Source organism: Falco biarmicus, chromosome 11, assembly GCF_023638135.1.
Source record: "Falco biarmicus isolate bFalBia1 chromosome 11, bFalBia1.pri, whole genome shotgun sequence".
Classification (NCBI taxonomy): Eukaryota; Metazoa; Chordata; class Aves; order Falconiformes; family Falconidae; genus Falco; species Falco biarmicus.
The window spans coordinates 28429696-28447448 of NC_079298.1; the positions used below are offsets into that span (position 1 = coordinate 28429696).

General features: G+C 64.5%; 1 protein-coding gene across 1 annotated transcript; it reads right to left on the bottom strand.

Annotated features, from left to right (window-relative positions):
- Positions 1-1117: 1117 nt before the first annotated feature.
- Positions 1118-16102, bottom strand: CRIP2 (cysteine rich protein 2). The gene is made up of 8 exons (XM_056356193.1): positions 15936-16102; positions 6185-6279; positions 4172-4229; positions 3554-3694; positions 3324-3392; positions 2801-2895; positions 2461-2518; positions 1118-2310 (listed from the first exon to the last, which is right to left on the bottom strand). The coding sequence occupies exons 1-8, from the start codon at positions 15976-15978 to the stop codon at positions 2243-2245; spliced, it is 627 nt and encodes a 208-aa protein (XP_056212168.1). The 5' UTR covers positions 15979-16102; the 3' UTR covers positions 1118-2242.
- Positions 16103-17753: the final 1651 nt, after the last annotated feature.

Genomic DNA, 17753 nt, shown 5'->3' on the forward strand with positions numbered 1-17753 from the left:
CTACATGGGGCAAATTTGGCCAAGTTTGGCTGCAAGGGCCCAGCTCCCTGCCGCCAGCCAAGGGAGGAGCTGGCAGAGCGACACCGCTCTGCTTTGTCCAGCAGCCTTGTCCCCTAAAGCATTAGGGGGGTCAAGGCTCTATGGAAACCCCGCCAAAACACAAATACACATAGCCCGGTCCCAACCCGGGAACTGCGCTGCCGAGACCTCCGTGCCTGGGAAAAGGCTGGGATTGCTGCCGGGAGAGGGAACACCAGCGGCTCCTGTGCCCGCTGCCCTGCCCACGGCCCGAGCCCCGGGGACGCCGCTGCGGCTGAACGCTCCCTGCAGGCACGATGCCCGATGCCCGTGCCCGCTGCGTGGTGCCCGCTGCATTGCCCAGCCGCGTCCAGGCGAGGAGCAAGGCTGTGGCCGTGGTCGGCACCCAGCCCCCTTCCTCTGCACAGCGATGGAGCAGCTCCAGGGCTGATGCTGCTACAAGGATGCAAGACATTGCAGGGGTGCCAGGTCCCCGTTTTCCCCAGCAAACGGGGCCAGTGAGGTTCCTGCATCCCTGGGGCTCTCAAACAACCTGCCAGAGGGGACGAGCTGGAGCAATGGTTCCCAGAGCTGGTGTTTGCCTTGGCAGCCCCAGCCTCCATGCCTTGCTTTCCAGACACCGGGCTCCTAGGGGGAATAGCTGCGTGTCTAAACCCAGGCCTGGCAGCCGGGCTGGTACCTGGCCAGGGACACGGCAGCTCCCAGGGGTTGGCCCGTGCCGCCACGCTGCATTCCTGCCTCGCTGCCGCCACGCTAGGCTTTCCCATTGGCAGCCCTGCTCAGGCACTGTGCCTGCTCAGCAAGACCTGGCTGGGGGGAGCAGCGTCACCTGTTACCTGACATTCCACCCTGCAAAACCAGGGAGGATCCCATCCCATCCCATCCCCTACAAACCCAGGGAGGGCAACAGCCTGTGCTGCACCAAGAGCAGCTCTGGCCTCAGCAGCTCAGGATCAGCTGGGGCTCAGGCTGCTCTGCCTTGCCACAGCAGCAGGGTCCTCACCTGTCCCAGGACCAGAGGGATGCTGTGCAGCACACAGAGCTTCCCCTGCTCTTCCCAAAGCTGAGCCACACAATGTATCTCTCAAAACTTTTATTGTCAGCAAATAACAAAAGTCAGCCCTGCGGTGGGTGCAGGGAGCCCGGAGAGAGCAGGGTGCTGGCACCCCAGGGCTCACTACCCCGGCGGGTCCCCTGCACCAGCACCCTCCCCGGCCTCCTGGGCAGCAGTGGGGCTGGGGGTGCACAGGGGGGACGGGCAAGACTGGAGGGCACGTGTCATTCTCCAAAGCAAGGGGCACATTTACAACTGCTTATAAATAAACAACAACAACGAGAAACCTCTGGCTCTGGGAAGCAGGCGGGCATCCTGCCGCCAAGCCACCAGCCCAATGTGCTCTGTCTTCCGAAGGCGGGGAGCAGCCCACTCCCCCAGGGCTGCAGCCACAAGGTGCCCCTCCCCACCCCCGGCACGGGCTCTGCTGCCAACCTGGATGGGGGGACACCACCAACTGAAACCAGCCAGCAGCTGGTGCACATACAGAGATGCCCGGGGAGTGCAGGGATGGGAATGTCAGGGGGTGCCAGACCCTAGAGTCTGAGTGGCAGCTGGCCCCAGGGAGAGCGAGGGCCAGGGCACGGAGCCCGGGAAGGGTCAGGAGAAGAGCAGCACTGCCAGACAGGCCAGAGCCCTCAGGGGACTTGCACGTCCCCAGCAGTTGGTGAGGAACAGGGCTGAGTGCCCTGACCAGCAGCCCCCATCCCCAAACACAGTGGGATGCCTGCCCAGCTCCATCACCCTCCATGTGGGGGGCAGCCGGGAGCACCCTCCCGTGGTGGGGCTCCTGCCACCACCTTCCCCTGACCCTCATCCCCTCAGCTGCCACTCGCTGTCCCCTGCACATGGTGACATCTCCACACCCACCCTGCTGCCTCCCACGCTTGAGGCAGGGGGGGCTGGGGGTGGGTGCTGGGGAGGGCAGAGCACATTGGGAATCACCAGAGACACCTTCTACCTTTGCCTTTAAACACTGAAGCTTATATTAAAGACTATGATATATAACCCGGGGGGCAGGGCCATCCTGCCCGGAGTAGAGACAGCAGAGAGAGCACAGCTCCATGGCCAGCCTGGCGGGGGGCTGCTCCGGCTGCGAGCAGGTTAGTATGGGGGCACAGAGCAGGCGGCGGGGCAGGGGGACACCATCTAGGGCTGGTTCTTCGCCTCGGGGTCTTTGTCATAGATGTAGCTTCCCACAGCTCCGGTGTTGACGCCTGCACGGAGGGAGACACAGGAAGGTGAGGACCCAGGTTGAGAGGTGGTGGGTTCCAGGGAGATGTCCCCTCTGGGTGGTGGCAGCGTCGAGAGCAGCAGCCCAGGTGGGGCGTGTGCCCCTGGAGCAGCTCCCCACCCCAAGCACTCACCTTTTGGCCCGAAAAGGATCCCATAGCAGGGCTTGTGGCAGTATGGCTGTCCATCATGCTGCACGGGGCAAAGAGAGAAGCACATCACACGGGGCAGGGGTCCGGGGAGAAGCCAGTCCCTAGGACAGATCCCCCTGGCTGGGCAGCTCTCCGGCTCACCCCCTGCAGACTCCCCAGCACCTCCAGTGCCCCCCCAGGCTGCAGCAGCTGCCTCCGCCAGCCTCGCCCTGCCCTCTTCCAAAGGCAAGGGCTGCCCAGCCAGCACGGCACGGCTCAACCATGCCCCGCTGGCACCCCCCACGTGTGCTACCCGGGGCTCCCAGGGCTGGGACATCCTCACCTCAGCGTGGCCCCCCGGGGTCAGTGTCTTGCTGCAGCGCTCACAGCGTAGGCAGGGACGGTGCCAGTCCTTCCCCAGCGAAGTCACCTTCTCGGCTAGAGCGGGGACAAGGAGTGAGGGTCACACCAGCCCCCCTGCACAGATGCCAAGGGGGAGCATGTCCCATGGGGCCATCACCTCTACAGACAAAATCCCAAGACAGCCCCGTGCATCCCAGGCTCCCGCATCTCTCCCACCACCTCCGCTGCCTCCCAGGTGACAGAGGTTGGCCGAGGACAGCTATTAAGCCCAGCCACCCACCTGGGAGGTGACAGCAGGGGACAAAATACAGATGAAGCCTTTTCCAAGAGCACCCATCGCTGCAGGCTCCTTGGGGACATCTCTCTGTGCCCCCAACCCCATCTCTGAGCCATCCCCCCCACTCCCCCACCTCCACGTGCCCCCAGGGGTCCTGCATGGAGCCCCAGCACCACAGGGCCGTGCCACCCCGGGGCAGGCACCCACTGCCTGCTGGTCACCTTACCGAAGTAGACTCTCTTGCCACAGCGTGGGCACATGTTGGGCTCCCCGGTGAAGGTGGTGACGCTGGAAGCTGGAAGGAGAGAGGGCAGGGGTGTGGGAAGTGGGGTGACACCTCAGCCAGGACACATGTGTGCAGAGGAACCCCCACTCGAACCCTATACCCCACACCATCACCAAACACGGTGGTTCTGGCAGAGGGGGCCAGGCTGCCCGTCCAGCCCTGCCCCTCACCTTTGCTGGGTCCCTTGGGTGGCGCGGCATTCACCTTCCTCTCCTCTACCTTCACCGGGTGCTCGATGGGCCCCGGAGCAGTCTGCCCCTCGATCTGCGGCTTCTCATAGATGTAGGACCCGGCACCACCGATGTTCACCCCTGCAATGGGGCAGAGAGGGTCTGTGATAGCCTGGGAGCACTCAGGGTCTCCATCCTCTCCCCAGCCCCCCTGCCCCACTGCACCCAGCCCCACTGAGCCATGGGGCCACTGCGGGCACTGCTGCACCTCGGCCCTGGCTTGCGACGTCCTGACTCAGGCTTTCTCCAACCTCATCTGAGATAGGAGAGTGACTCCACCTTCTGTTTGAATGGGAATTTTGTATTAAATATTTAAAAAAAAAAAAAAAGAAAAAAAGAAAAAAGACAACTATTTGGAACGGATCCTTCCCTCCTCTCCCTCTGCACAAGGGGTGGCAGGGTTGGGATGGCAAAGTGCTGGCTGGATGCTCAGCCCATGCTAGGCTGGCTCCTGGGGTGCTTTCAGGGCCGTGGCTCCCTGCCAGCAGGGATGGGGAGACCTGACCCCTCCTGCAGCCCTGGGCATGGCTGCACAGGCACCGGGGGGCATGGACGTACCTTTGGGACCGAACAGTGTGGCATAGCAGGGCTTGTGGCAGAAGGGCTTCCCGTCGTGCTGGGGAGAGAGGGGATTGTTAGGATGCTGAGCAGCAACAACTGCTCCCTTGGGATCTCTTCCATCCCCGCTGGTGTTCAGACACCACCATGGCCATGCCTACACCGCAAAATGCACCCAGCCTGCAGGTCTGCCAGCGACAGCCTAACCCAACCCGAGCACTCAAGGATTTTACTGGCATCAGATGCTCCAGCTGTTCTGCACATGCCATACCATGGGACTGGAGCACTAGCACCTTCGGCAGTTCAGTCGAGAGGCATCCCCCAGTCCCAGCCAGGCAGTGGGCCACCGGGACCCAGTAAGGCATCGCTTTGCCCATCAAGCATCCCTGCGCGGTCAGGCCGTCAGGCGCACAGAGCACTGTGGCTTCCCCGAGCTGAGCCTCCCCCTTGCCTCGGCCTGAGATCAGAGGCCCCGTGTGGGCTCCGGTCCCAGCCCAGCCACTATCGGCCCCGCTATCGGCTGGGGGCAATTATCGCAGGAAGGCACGAAGCGGGCGATAAGCCCTGGAGGTCCCATAGCCATTTCTCACGGGCCAGTGGGAACAGAGTCCAGGAGACAAGAGCGAGCATTTGTGGCTGGGGCAGGGGGCCAGCGGGGCTGCCACACACACTGCCCTGTGTGGAAAACCCACCGAGACCCCACCTCAGGCACGAACCCACCCCATTGCCTGCTCGGCTCTGATCAGCATCTCAGCCCTGCTTCATGCCCCAAGCTCCCACTCTCCAACCCCTCTGCTGCAAGGCAAGGGCACCTTGCCCAAAACGGGCCGGGCAGGCGCTGGCAGAAGCGATGTCCCTTCCCTCGCCGCCCTGAGCGTTGCCGTGCCGAAGGCGAGGGCTGGGGGTCAAGGCTGGGGGAGTGGGCAGGCTCCGGGCGGGCAGCAGGCGGCTGCAGAACATCGCAAGGCATAAATGTCAGTATGCTCACAGCGTTACCATGCTGGAGGGGAGGGTAAACATTTAGTCGGTCTCCCCGCGACACCTTTCCAACCCAGCTGGACACGCTGGCTTTGAAAGGAGGGAGAAAATGCAGGGAAGGGCCAAATTCTGCTGTTGGCACAGTCGGTGGGGGCTTGGCTGCCGTCCCCCACGGGAGCAGAATCTGGCCTTATATGGAGAAGCAGCAAATCCCCCAGGCTTAACCCAGCCCGAAGCACAGATGCACCCGTGCAACCCCATCCCCGCCGGCAGGACAGGCCCCACTCCCCTCATGGGTTGGTGGCAACCAGCACGGCTGTCCCTGCCGCCGCCACCCGCTCCCCAGCTGTGCCGCCTGCTAACAGCGCGCTAAAGAGCTGGTGACACTCTGGCATGACAGGCACTGTGCAAAACCCAGGGCACCGGGTGTCACACTGGGGCACTGCACAAGAAAAACACAGTTGCTCTCCAGCCCAAGCACCTGCCACCACCACCGGCACAGCACCTTTGTGCTCCCAAGTGCTGGGCAGCCGTAGTGCCATCGCACTCCAGCGCAAGCCCCAGGGCACCGAAAGCACCGATGCTGAGACAGCACCACCACGGCAACCCGCTCATCCCGAGATTCTTGGTGGTTTTAACCACATTCCAGTACAGGCTCTTGGCACCTGCATGCCTTGAAAGCCAGCACGATGCCCAAACAAGCCTGCCTGGTGCACGAAGCTGCTTCAAGCGCTTGCCGTGCAGGCTGCCTGGGAGCTCGCACCAGGGTGGCATGGCTGGGGCACCACACGTGGTGCCAGCACCACTCTGTGGCTTGCCCAGGACTGTGCATGGGAGCTCTGGAGCAGCAGCATTTGAAGCCGCAGTGTATGCTCCTGGGCTTGTGTGCCCCAGGGACAGCCCATCCGCATGGCATCGGGTACCTGCCCCAGCCCAGTTCCTGGGATCCCCCGTCCCTGGGGTGTTGGAGAGCCCACCAGGCCACCCTGCCCAGCAGCAGGGCTCCCCGCCACCACCCACCCCGGTGGCTCTTACCTCGGCGTGCCCACCCGGGGTCAGAGTCTTGTTGCAGCGCTCACACTTCAGGCAGAACTTGTGCCAGTCCTTGCCCAGGGAGGACACCTTCTCGGCTGCCGGGAACACAAGAGAGGGGTGAGCAACTGCCCAGCACCTGCTAAAGCCCCTGGGGAAGCCAAGCTCTGGGCACCACGGGGGGCTGCACTCATCGGCACGCTGGCAAATCAGCCACGCTGCGGGGACCACCCTGCTTGAAGCCCACGGGCTCCCCAGGGCCATTCTATGGGTGCAGCCCCCCCACCCTCTGCCCACCCTCAGCGCCAGCCTTGCCACTGCAGACACCCTTTCCCACGCGCCACTCCAGCAACGGTAGCATTTTCCTTTCTACTCCCTGCATCTATTTTTTACCACCACGTTACCCAGCATGACCCTGCTCCCATTCAAATATTTGGCGTTACCATGCCCACCCCACCCGTTTAGTCATGCCTCCCACACGCACACCAGCCTCCTGGGCTCCCCGGGGAGCCTCGGCCGCTTCCAGCCCTCAGCTGGTGCTGCTCCCAGGGCACCCGCCTGCCTCCAGCCGGGAGGATGGGATGGCAGGCAGCCTCCGCTGTCACCAAGGATGGATGTTTGGAAAACACCTGTCTCTTGGCGTGAGGGTGCTCCCCCCTCGCCCCCAGCCCAGAAGCAGGCACGAGGTGCAGATGGGTACACAGGCACCAGCCCTGCATTGCCCTGGAGTGCCACAAACCTGCAGAGCAACTCGTTGCTGGCACAGAAAACAGTTTCAAAGCGCCAATGGGCAAATTCAAGGAAGGAAAATGCTTTAAGACCGGTTACATGAATGCGCCTCCTCCAGCTGGCCCCGAGCTGTTCTTCCCCAGGAGCACTCCAGGAGGTGGCACACGCTGCCAGTCCTCATCCTGCATCCCCAGCCTTGCTCCATCCCCCCTCCCTCCCAGCTTCTGGGGTGACGGGCGCTGCCCCGTGCCCCCCACCAATTCTCCTTCGCCCTCCCTCTTCTTGCACATGTGCGGAGACAGCTGGAAAACAGCACGATCCCGTTAAAGCCACCATAAAACTAAATCAGAAGAGCCAAATAAAATATTTAACAAGCAAATAAAAGCACAGCCGGAGCCTGGCCCTGCTCTACAAGACCTCCTCTGCAACGGCGGGGTTCCCAGCCCTTTGTCCCTCGAGGACCTCAGCAAATGTCACCTGTTCCCATCAGGTCAAGATGGGGGTCAAGAGCTCCCCATGGGCTGCTCCTGGCTTCCAGAGCCGCCCTCCTCCCAAGGCAAACAGCTGCGTCAGGGGCACACCACAGGGCCAAGATAAGCCAGAACAACTGCCATCACCAGCCAAAAAAAATCAACCCTGGCGCAAAGCATGGTGGTCGGTGGCAGAGGAGGGCAGCGCGAGGGGGCAGAGCAGGAGCCATCACCTCGGGGTGGCAGGGGAGACCCCCGAGAGCATCCCCAGGCAGGCACATGGGAGATGGCCTTGGGGGACCAGCATCAGCTGGAAGCAGCTCTGAGTTGACCTCCCAGGGATGCCACACACAAGCCCAGGCTGCTGGACCAAACCCCAGGTGGGAGCAGGTGGCCGGGTGCCCCGCCACAGCCGAGGGTCTGTGCCTGCCTGCTCAAAGCTGCCAGGGCAAATCTCTGCCAGCCCCCAAGCCGGGGGGCTCGTGCTTCCCCGGCCCCCTGCAGCAGGCAGGGAAGGGCCCGGGGCTGGATCCTGCCTTCCCCTTCGTCTGCAGCCCTCAGCTGCCCCCGGGGGCAGAGGATCAGCCCCAGGGCACACAGCCCCCAGCCCTGCAAGCTGTCCCCAAAAGCGAGGGGGACACTGAGGTCCCAGCACCCCCCTGCCTTGGGGCTGTTGCAGGAGCCCTGCATCCTCGCGGCCCTCCCTGGCACCAACGGGTGCCTCCTTGGGTGACCAAGGAGGGAAACGGAGTGTGATGGGCTGAAAGCTGAGCCAGGGGCTCCGGGCCAAAGAGCCACTCGGCTTTGTCACAGCGGATGCGCAGCCAGGGCAGGCTGTGCTGTGGCCGCATCACCCCCAGCTCCTGCTGCTGTTGCAGCCCCGGGTACAGAGCAAGGAGGAAACTCCCAGCGGATGCTTTCCGGAGGCCATCGCAATTCCAGCCGGCCACAGCCCACACCAGCTCCTTCCCGCCCCCGCCAGACAAGATGCCTTCCCAGCGTCCCCCCCCCGCCCCGTAATATTTCAGGCAGCTGTGAATCCCTGCTGCGCCCTGATGAATGCACACCCCCCTGCCAACGCACCCCCAGGCCACACAGAACAAGGGGGACCTCACTGGCACCCGCAGCCCCTGGCAGGGGACAGGGCAGGAGGAAGGAGGTGGCCCGGTGCCCAGTCCTGCTGCCAGGGCATGGGGACAGCCCGGGAACCGCGGGGGTTGCCCTTTGCCTGGGGGTGGAAATGCTACGCAGAAGCTGGCCAGGCACCCTCTGGCTGCAAACAAGGGCACCTGGGGGACACGGCTAGAGCCGGCGCAGCCAGGACGGCTTTCCAGGCGGCATTGTTCTTCGTGCGGAGCGGAGGAAGCAGCCTGGAGCCACCCCAGCCTATTTCCAGGGCAGCGGCGTCCCGCACATGGTCGCACTGCCCCATAAATCACTGCGGAGGGAAAACAGCGGCGCCCAGATTTCCTGTCGCCCGGCCACATCTGCACCACCCTTGCATCAGCTCTGGAGGAAAAGTCTCCGGCCATGCCCTCCCACCGCTGCGAAGACCCCCAGGCAGCTGCTGTGGGGAGCCCTGCTCCACACCCCCTGGCTCCACGGGGACGCCCCTCTATCAGCGCTGCAAAAGCAGCCTGGGGCCAGGCAGTGCCCGGGCTCCATCCAGCTCTGCGCAGGGAGCACGGGACGGCATGGGACTCCAGCGGGGCTTTGCTCAGCCAGGCATCACACTGCACCCAGCCTCCACCACCGACAGGGATGGGCAGCACCTGTGTCCTCTCAGCATCAACCCAAGCGCATACACGTCCTGCCCCGCTGCTGCATCCCGCACCTACACGCTCAGCCCTGTGGCACAACGTTCCCTCAAGCCCACTAAATTTAAACCAGCCGTGCAGCGCCCCTGGGAAGGGCAGGGTTGAGGGTACTCGCCTCCAGGAACTCTGCCAAAGGTGCATGCCTTGGGGTTTGCCGGCCCTGGGTCACCCACCTTGCCGCGGGTGGGCACCGGGTGCCCATCGATAATAAACCTCCCCCCTATGGCAAACAGCCCCGCGGAGGAGCACGGCTGGGTAGGGGGCCGGCTGCAGTACCTAGCCGTGGGGTAAATGTGCACCATGCAGAGGTGCAGCCCGCACCAGCCAAGGACACCACCACAGCTGGGGAAAATCAGAGGCCAGGAGCAGGCAAGCACCCGAGGGGGCTGCTGTGGCAGCCTGCTCCCTGCGGCAGCCCCACCCTGGAGACAATGAAGCTCATCCCTTAATTATCTGCCGTGCCTGGGCAAGGCAGCTGGAGCAGGCAGCAGGTGGGTGCATCTTTTTGGGGTGGGAAGGGAGCATCCCTCCGCCCAGCCTCAGTGCCGGGGGCCGCGACAAGCTGGCTCCAGGCCCTCACGCAGGTATTTCCACAGCCTGATGTCAGCGCTGCTTCCAGCCAGAGGCTTATTCAGCAAAAGCAACCGAAGCTGCAGCCGCGTCTCTGTAAAGGGCTGGGCTGTTGCCCCATCCACCCCATGGCAGCCCTGGGAGGACATGGGGAAGGGCTGACAAAGCCCAGTCTGGCAATAAAGATGCCAAATCCCCACGGGAATGCAGCGACCGGCATCCCTGGAGAAGAGGGATGCTGTCAGACCCACCGCAGATGCACTTCAAAGCAGTTACAGGCACAAAGGAATGAGGAAGAGAGATCAGCACAGGGAAAGGAGCCTGGTGAATGGCTGGAAACAAAGCTTGCAGCCCAGGTAGCCGGCAGCCTCCTCCTCTCCCCAGTCCCTCTCAGTGTGGTTGGGAGATGGAAAAGGCAGAGGGATGGCTTGAGGACCTCCTGCCATGCGGCCAGCCACTGCCCTGGTCCGCCAGGAAGGGTCTGCGCTGCCTTCCCACATCCCCCACCCCGTCCCCTCCTGCCTCCCCGAGCACAGCCAGGCAGCTCCTCTCCCCATCACACAGCCGCTGCCGACAGTTATGCCGCACCGTGATTTTGCGGCCAAGACGTGGATATCCAGCTCCCCCACAGCAAGGCGAGGCAAGCCCTCCGGCCCCGAATCGCTTGCTTCTGGGCTCCCTCCAAGTGTGCAACAAAGCCAGCTCGGTACGGACTCACCGGGGTGGGGGGGACAAGGAACACCCCAGGTGAGGGGTCCTGCTTCCAGCCAAGCAGAGAGGCGAGGTCTTACCCAGGACCCCAGCCGCCCCCCCCCCTGAGCTGAGCCACTTGGGCGCCCCAGCGCGTGGCATGGCTCCTGCGCACCCACCGCTCCCTGCCTCGCTGCCGACAAAACCTCACCTCCTGCAGGCACTCTCCTGGTCCTGAGCCTTCCACCTCCTGCTCTGGCTTACAGGGCCAGGGCAGCCTCCAGCAAGAGTCGCTCTCCATTTCCCACCCGCCTGCTGTACTCCATCAAGCAGCATCCGCACGGGATGCATCCCTCCAGCTCTGAGGCCAGGCAGCTCGACCGTGGCTCTGCTGGGAGAGGATCAGCAGTGGGTTTTGCCAGGCATTGCATTCAGCCAGGGCTGAGGCCAAGAAATCAGCTGCTCACTCGCCGCGACGCAGACCCGCATGTGAGGCGCTGCAGGCAGGAGCCCCAGCCAGCAGCAAGAATCCAAGCAGCCGGAGGTCCCCCTCGCCCCGCCGCACAGCGAGGGGCAGAGCAGCCAGCCAAGAGCCAGGGCACGGCCGGCACAGGCAAAACCCCTCCCTGCGGAATCGCTGGTCCCAAGCACGGTGTCCCTCCTGTGTGCTGAGATACCATCTCCGGTGGGCAGCGCCAGGAGGATGAGACAGTTTCCTGGCCCGTGTCAGTAACAGCCGGACTCAGAGACATGCCGGAGCAGCCAAGCCTGTCTAAAGTGCCCCTCCATCACCACAGCATCTCACACACCCCCCACACACCCCTGCTGGCTCCCCACAGCTGTGGGGCACAACCAGCTCCAGGCAGGGTTTGGCCCCAGGACTGTGGGCAGCACAGTGTGAACAGAGACAGCGGCAGGAGAGGATGCTCGGGACCTCCCTGGGGGCCACAGCACCAGCATACCCACCGGGAAGCGCCTGGCAGGCTGGTGGGAGGGGTCTCCCCATCCCTGTGCCAGGACCTGCCCCCCACCGTCACCTCCCTGGGTGCTGCAGGGCCCCCCAGCCCACTGGCAGGAGTGATGGGCACCACTACCCTCCGCAGCCAAAAGCGGCACCATGGCACACGCTCCAAGCTCTGTATCTGATTGCAACATCACAGTGACAGATTTTTCCATTACCTCTCGCTCAGGCGTTCCTGCTCTGCCTTTCCTTTCCAGTCCCACCACCTCTCCCCATCCCTGTGCTCCTGCCAGGGACAGGGAGGGAGGACGGGAACACAAGGAGCTCTGCCCAAGACCTACCTGGCACCCAAGACGTGGGTGCAAAGCTCCATAAACCAGACGCCAAACTGAGTCACTCAGGACCAGCTGAGCTTACCGAGAGCTGCCCCAGCCCCAGGGCTCTGGCCCCAGCACCGCTTCCCGCAGGCTGCCAGCCCAGGGAGGGCAGGGCACTCAGGCTGGCCAGCACAAACCCCTGGCACAACCACTGCAGGCACATTCCTGCAGATCCCAGTGTCCCACAGCAGCTGAGCCCCAGCTCCCCACAAGGCAGGCCACCGCCCATGAACACGCACACAAGGTGCTGGCCCTGCACCGTGCCGGAGCCCCAGCAAGCTCCAGCAAAGCGTGCACTTCCCAGTGCGCAAAAGCAAGGGGACCGAGACATCACACCGTCCCGTCCTGCCCTCCCGCAGATCATTTTCTATAGCTCATGCTCTTTTCCTGAGGGAAAAGCTAATGCTAATCAGCCCGTCCTTCAACTTCCCACAGAGGTATCCCCGCCCCGGCAGGGCCCTGCGCGGGGAGCAGGGAACTAGTGCATCCTTAGTTACTGCTCTGCAAGGTGCACATGCTGCGCCAGCAGCTGCCCCGAGACATGGGAGCAGGCGGTTACCCCAGGAGCCCAGCCAGGCTCCGTGCTGCCGAGCCGACTGCTTCACCGGCTGGGCTTGAAGAGCCGCTTCCTTTGTTAGGGACGGCCATAAGCGAAATAAAGCTCCCCTGCCCCTCCTGCCTGGCCGCTGACAGGCCACTGTCCCCCCCAGCGCTGATGCGGTGCCTGAAGCCAAGGACAGCGGTTACTTATTAATTGAAGAGCCCTGCAGAGGGCATTTCCACAGGGCTGGCCCACCAGCGGGCAGAGCACCCCACACCTCGCTGCACCCCGTGTCTTGCTGCACCCCTCTCCTCCGGCAGTGTGACAGCGGGGCCAGGCACCTGTGCGGGCCCCTCTGAGCGCCCTGGGCTTGGACCCTCCTTGCTTCCGAGCTGGATGTGTCCATGTCCTTAGTCCCCCGCTGGCACTCCACCGGTGAACTGTCCCCACAGAGCAGCTCTGCACCACTGGGACAAGCCCTGGGGCTACTGGGTGACTCCCACGTGCTTTTAGGATGCCCCTTCCCAAACAAACAGCACAGCAGCCGGCCCCAAGACACCCCTGCAGGTGCAGAGAGCTCCCCAAAAGCCACCCGCTGGCAGACCCTGCTGCACGTGCGCTTGCTGCATCCCCGAGGCTTTCGCCCGCCTCGTGCTTGGGATGGGAAAACAGGAAACCCCCCACTGCCACGATCCCCCGCAGTTCCCTGGGAAGAGAGGACAGGAGGCGGAAAGGCTTGGCCAGGGCTCCCAAGGACCCTGCAAAACTCATTTAAGGCTAGGGGTGCAAAAGGGAGCTGGGGAAACGCGCGGCTGTTTGGCTTCAGGCGACTCTGGTCCCTCCGGTGCTTCCTGCCTAAAGAGACAGCCCAGCCCCAGCCCCCAGCCCCAGCCCCCAGCCACCTGCCAGCGCAGGATGGGAAGCAGCCCCGGCAGCTGCCGGCAGCACTGCTCCTCTGGTTAAACATTCACTCCATCCCTCCAGCCTCCCTGAAGCAGGGAAGTTAGCCCCAGCCACTCCTGGAAACAATGTCACAGACCTCAGCCTGATTTTTTTTTTTTTAAAAAAAAAAAAAAAAAAAAAAAGCCAGAAAACTATTTTTATATTTCCCTGTGCTTTTTAAAGGAAAAAAGCTCATTCTGTAGCTCAGGAAACACCCACATCCTCCTGACTGCGCAGGGAGGAGCCCGCTGGATTTTTCCAGGGAGCATGAAGCAACAGGCAGGCTGGAAATGAGTTTTCCATCGGTACCCACGATTGTTGGCGTTGGTCAGCCGCTCCGGCACTGTGCGGGGCCCGGAATGGGACGCGGTGGCATTTCTCACACATGACCCACAGCTGCAATCCCAGGCATTTGAGAAATTATAGTTGCCAGCGTCCATTCAGCACAAGCGAGGAGCACTCCCGAACAAGCGGGGCTTTATGAATCACCACCCGTTAAGCTTTGGGCCAGCAGAGGAATTCACAAACGTTACCGAACTCCAGGCACAGTGTTCCCATCGCCTTCCCACCAAACCACATGGTCCATCGGGAGGAAACCCCAGGAGCCATGTCCCGGAAAGAGGGCTCAGAGGTTGCATCCAGTTTCTATCCATTAAATAAACGGACCTGGGTTTATTTTGCCAGAGCCTGGGTGGTTCCTCAAGGAAAAAAAGCTCAAGGCTGGAGCGTGTCCTTGCTGATGCCTATCTCAGCTCCAAGCACAGAGAAGTTTCTGGCTTGGTCCCGTTCTGACTTATCCCCCCAGTCTCTCTCAGGGGCAGTGGGGGCCACAGGGACCCTGCGGGGATCATGTGATGGGGGCTGCTGCTCCCCGGCTGCCGGGCACCTGTCCCCTCCCTGCCTGCCAGGCAAGCATCCCCGGGGCAGACGGACGGGGAAGCCAAGGCGCAGCAGAGACCTGGTCACAGACATGGACACCTACAGAAACGTGCCTGGGGGGAGAGAGCTGGCACGCAGCTGGGGGAACCGGGTACAGCACTGCTCCCCCCAGGTGATATCCCCGAGAGACCCCTAAGTCCCCCAGCACATGGGGAGAAAGAAAGAGCATGGGCACTGCACTGGGGGCTGGCATGTCACCTCCTGGCATAGCCTGGCCCCTGCCAGCAGCGAGGAGGTGGTCCTGGAGCCCGGCCCCAGCCCCCTGCACAGGGCAGGCTTGTCCCTGAGCGAGAGAAGCAGCTTCCTGACCCCAGGCCAGTGCCCAGCCAGCTGGGCGGACACACTATTTTCTGCTTAAAAAGGAAAAGATTCACACAAGGAAAGACATCCGAGCCCTTCCCACCCCCGCACAAATAGGTTTATTTAAAGGAGGGAGACAGAAAAAATTCCTATTTCTCTGTGTTTACTTGGAGATGGCCAGAAAGGAATGAAAGCAACAATGCCTCAAACGCTCGGGCACCATCAAGACCCTTTGGTATTTCCCTGCCAAACAAACGTGCCGAGGCAGCCGGGGCTGGACCCTGGAGCCCTGGAGGGAGACGGGCAAGGAGGGGTGCAGGTGGGCAGCGCTGGGCCAGGCCAGCTGGACTCCATGGCCAGCAGATGCCAGGGGGCAGCTCGGGCTGGAGAGCTGGATCCATCCCTAGCGCCACGCCGAGCCTGCAGGGCAGCCCGGGGGATGCCCACCCCGGGGCCGGGGGGGAAGCGAGCCGGGGTAGGCTCCCCGTGGAGCGGCGGCGAGGCATCAAGGCATCAGCCCTCGCTCCCACCTCCGCTCCCGGCATTTTCTGCCAGCCGGGCGGCAGCGCTCGGCCCGGGATGCCCGACGGGAGCCGCCCCAGCCCTGGTTCCCAGCGATCCTGACCAGCCACAGCCCCGAGCCGGGCCCTCGGAGACCTGCAGGGACTCGCTGCCGCCCGGGGCCGGCCCGGGCACGCCAGCCCGGCCCGCTGAGCCCGGCCGCGGCTGGGGAAGCCCCACGGAGAGCCCGGCCCGGCCCGGCGCCCCGGGCGCCCACCCGCGGCACGGCGGGAGCGGGGCCGGCAGGGAACGGCCGCGAACCCCGGGGGGAAGGTGCTGCCTGCACCTGCCCCCCCTGCTCCCCCCACAGGGACCCCCCCGCGCACGGGAGCCCCCTCGCCCATGCCGGAGAGGCCGGGCTCCCCCATGACCCAAGCCAGCAGGTACACGGGGACACGAGCCCCCCCCCCCAGCACCCAAGCAGCGGGCACACCCCCAACCCTCCTCGCCCCCCCCTTCACCTCCTCGGCTCGGGGGGCAGGGGAGGGTGCTCCCGACCCCCCCGCTACCCCCACCCCTGCCCCCCGACCCAGCGCCAGCCGGCAGCATCCCTCAGCACTGCCCGGGGGTGGGGGGCCGGGGGGGCAGCAAAGGGGCCGCGGCCGCTGCGAGGGGGGGGCCCGGGGGCAGAGCAGCGGCTGCCGGGCAGGTGTCTGGGTGCTGGCGGCGCCCCGGCACCGCGGAGGAGAAGAGGGCCCGGAGATGCAGCGGGGCCGGGATGGGGACCGGGAACAGGGCGGGGGGCCAGGGATGTACGCCGGCTCGGGGAGGGGGCACCCGGGGCAGGGCGGGGGTCCCAGGGATGCGCCCCGGCTCGGGGAGAGGGATGCGGGGCTGGACCCCGAGGATGCGCTCACCGAAGTACACGGTCTTGTCGCACTTGGGGCACTTGGATGCCATGGCAGGAGAGGAGAGCGGAGCGGAGCGGAACCGAGCCGAGCCGAGCTGTGCCGCGCCGAGCCGCGAGCCGCGCGTCGCGCTCCGCCCGGCCCCCGCCCACTGGCCCCGCCGCCGCCCGCGGGGGGCCGGGGCGGGGCCCGCGGAGCGTCTGCCTGGCTCGGCTCGGCTCGGCTCGGCTCGGCTCGGCTCGGCTCGGCTCGGCTCGGCTCGGACCCGGGCGCGGCAGGTGAACGGTCCGAGCCGGCAGAGCCCCCTCCCGCGCCAAACGTCCCTTCCCCTGTCCCCCATCTCCCAAAGTGTGCAAGTGCTCACGATTCCCCTTTCCTGGGGGGCAGAGGGGGGTAAATAATAATTAAAAAAAATATATTGAAAATTAACAAGGTTTCAACCAAGCAACATGACCTGTGGGATTGTACCAGCTCTGTGCCCCCCCCGCCTGTCCCGGTGAGCCCTGCAGCCCTGCAGGCCGGCACCCATTGCCACAGCCCCCCCCGAGCCCAGGCGAGAGATGGGGCGAGCACAGGAGCTGCTGCCCCCCCGTTTAGGGACACCCCAGGCACGCTTAGTCCCCTCCTCTAGGGACAGGGGTGCCCTCGGGGTGGGGGGTGGGTGGGGGGGATGCTTTCAAACTGCACAGACAGCTGGGCTGGCCACAGAGATGGTGTGTGTGGCTGCAGGGGGGTGCCCAGCTGGTGGCTGTGGCCTTTGGGGTGACAGGGTGGTGGCTGAGGAAGCCCAGTGCTGTCTGAGACACCCCCCCCGCTGTGCCCTGTCAGCAGCCCCCCCCTCCCGAGCCTGGTCCCACACTTGCAGCCACCACCACACAGGGCTGGCGCGGTGGGACGGTGCCCAGGTGGGGTGGGGGGCGCAGGGGCGGGCAGCGGGCGCAGGGGGGGCAGCAGCCCCCCGCCCCGGGAAGCACCGTGCCTGTGCCGGGTATTCTTAGACACATTTTTTCCGGATGGGGTAACTGAGAAACCCAGATTAAGTAGCCGGGATGACAGGCCTGATACGGGAGACCCTGGGGGGGACGACGAGGGTGAGAGGCCCGGGGGGAGCAGGGAGCGGTGACGGCTGGCCGGGGACAGAGCAGGGCACGGCTCGCGGTGGCCCTGCTGGCACAGTGTGGCACACAGGGCATGGCACCACGGGCAGCACTGCCCACCACAGGCACGCCGTGGCGAGTTGGGGGTGCCGGTCCCACGGCTGGCCCCAGCGGAGGGGCTCGGTCACCCCCATCCCAGCTGTGGGGTGAGCGGCCGCGCTCGCTGCCCCGGCACCCTCAGCCCTTCCCCGCTGTAACCCTGCTCCGGCCGCGCAGGCCGCCTCGCCAGGCCCAGCAGCACCGTTCCTGGCGCCATTTTGTTCCGTTTCCATGGAAACGCCCGTGTCAGGGATCCCTCCAGCTGCCGCCGCTGCCAGGGATGCTCAGGGAGCCACGAAGCCATGCTGAGGCGGGAGTGCTGGCTGCGTCCACCCTAAAGCGTACCGCATGGTGGGGTCCAGACCCCCCTACACCAGGGAAAGCCCCTCGGTGCTCCAGTGGCCAGATCCTGCACCACGGGGCTGCTGGGGACAGCAGGTGCCTGGGAGGAGGGTACTGGGGGGGGTGCGGCGGGGCCTGTGGCTGGGGTGCTATGGGGGCTGCACCCCTGCACCCCCACACTGCAGGCTTGACCCAGGTGTTGGTAAACACGAAATCTGCTGCTCCGGCGAGGCGAGCGAGGCCATTGCATTATTCATCAGCTAGCAGCCTGGCACTCCGCCGCCATTGT

What these genes read in the sequence shown, in the direction of transcription:
- CRIP2 (XM_056356193.1), bottom strand. Translation starts at nt 15,978, where the DNA reads ATGGCATCCAAGTGCCCCAAGTGCGACAAGACCGTGTACTTCG. An exon ending in TGGCAAGAGAGTCTACTTCG is followed by an intron (nt 2,896 to 3,323) that starts GTAAGGTGACCA and finishes TCCCCGCTCTAG; the next exon opens with CCGAGAAGGTGACTTCGCTG. An exon ending in GATCCTTTTCGGGCCAAAAG is followed by an intron (nt 2,311 to 2,460) that starts GTGAGTGCTTGG and finishes CCCTCCGTGCAG; the next exon opens with GCGTCAACACCGGAGCTGTG.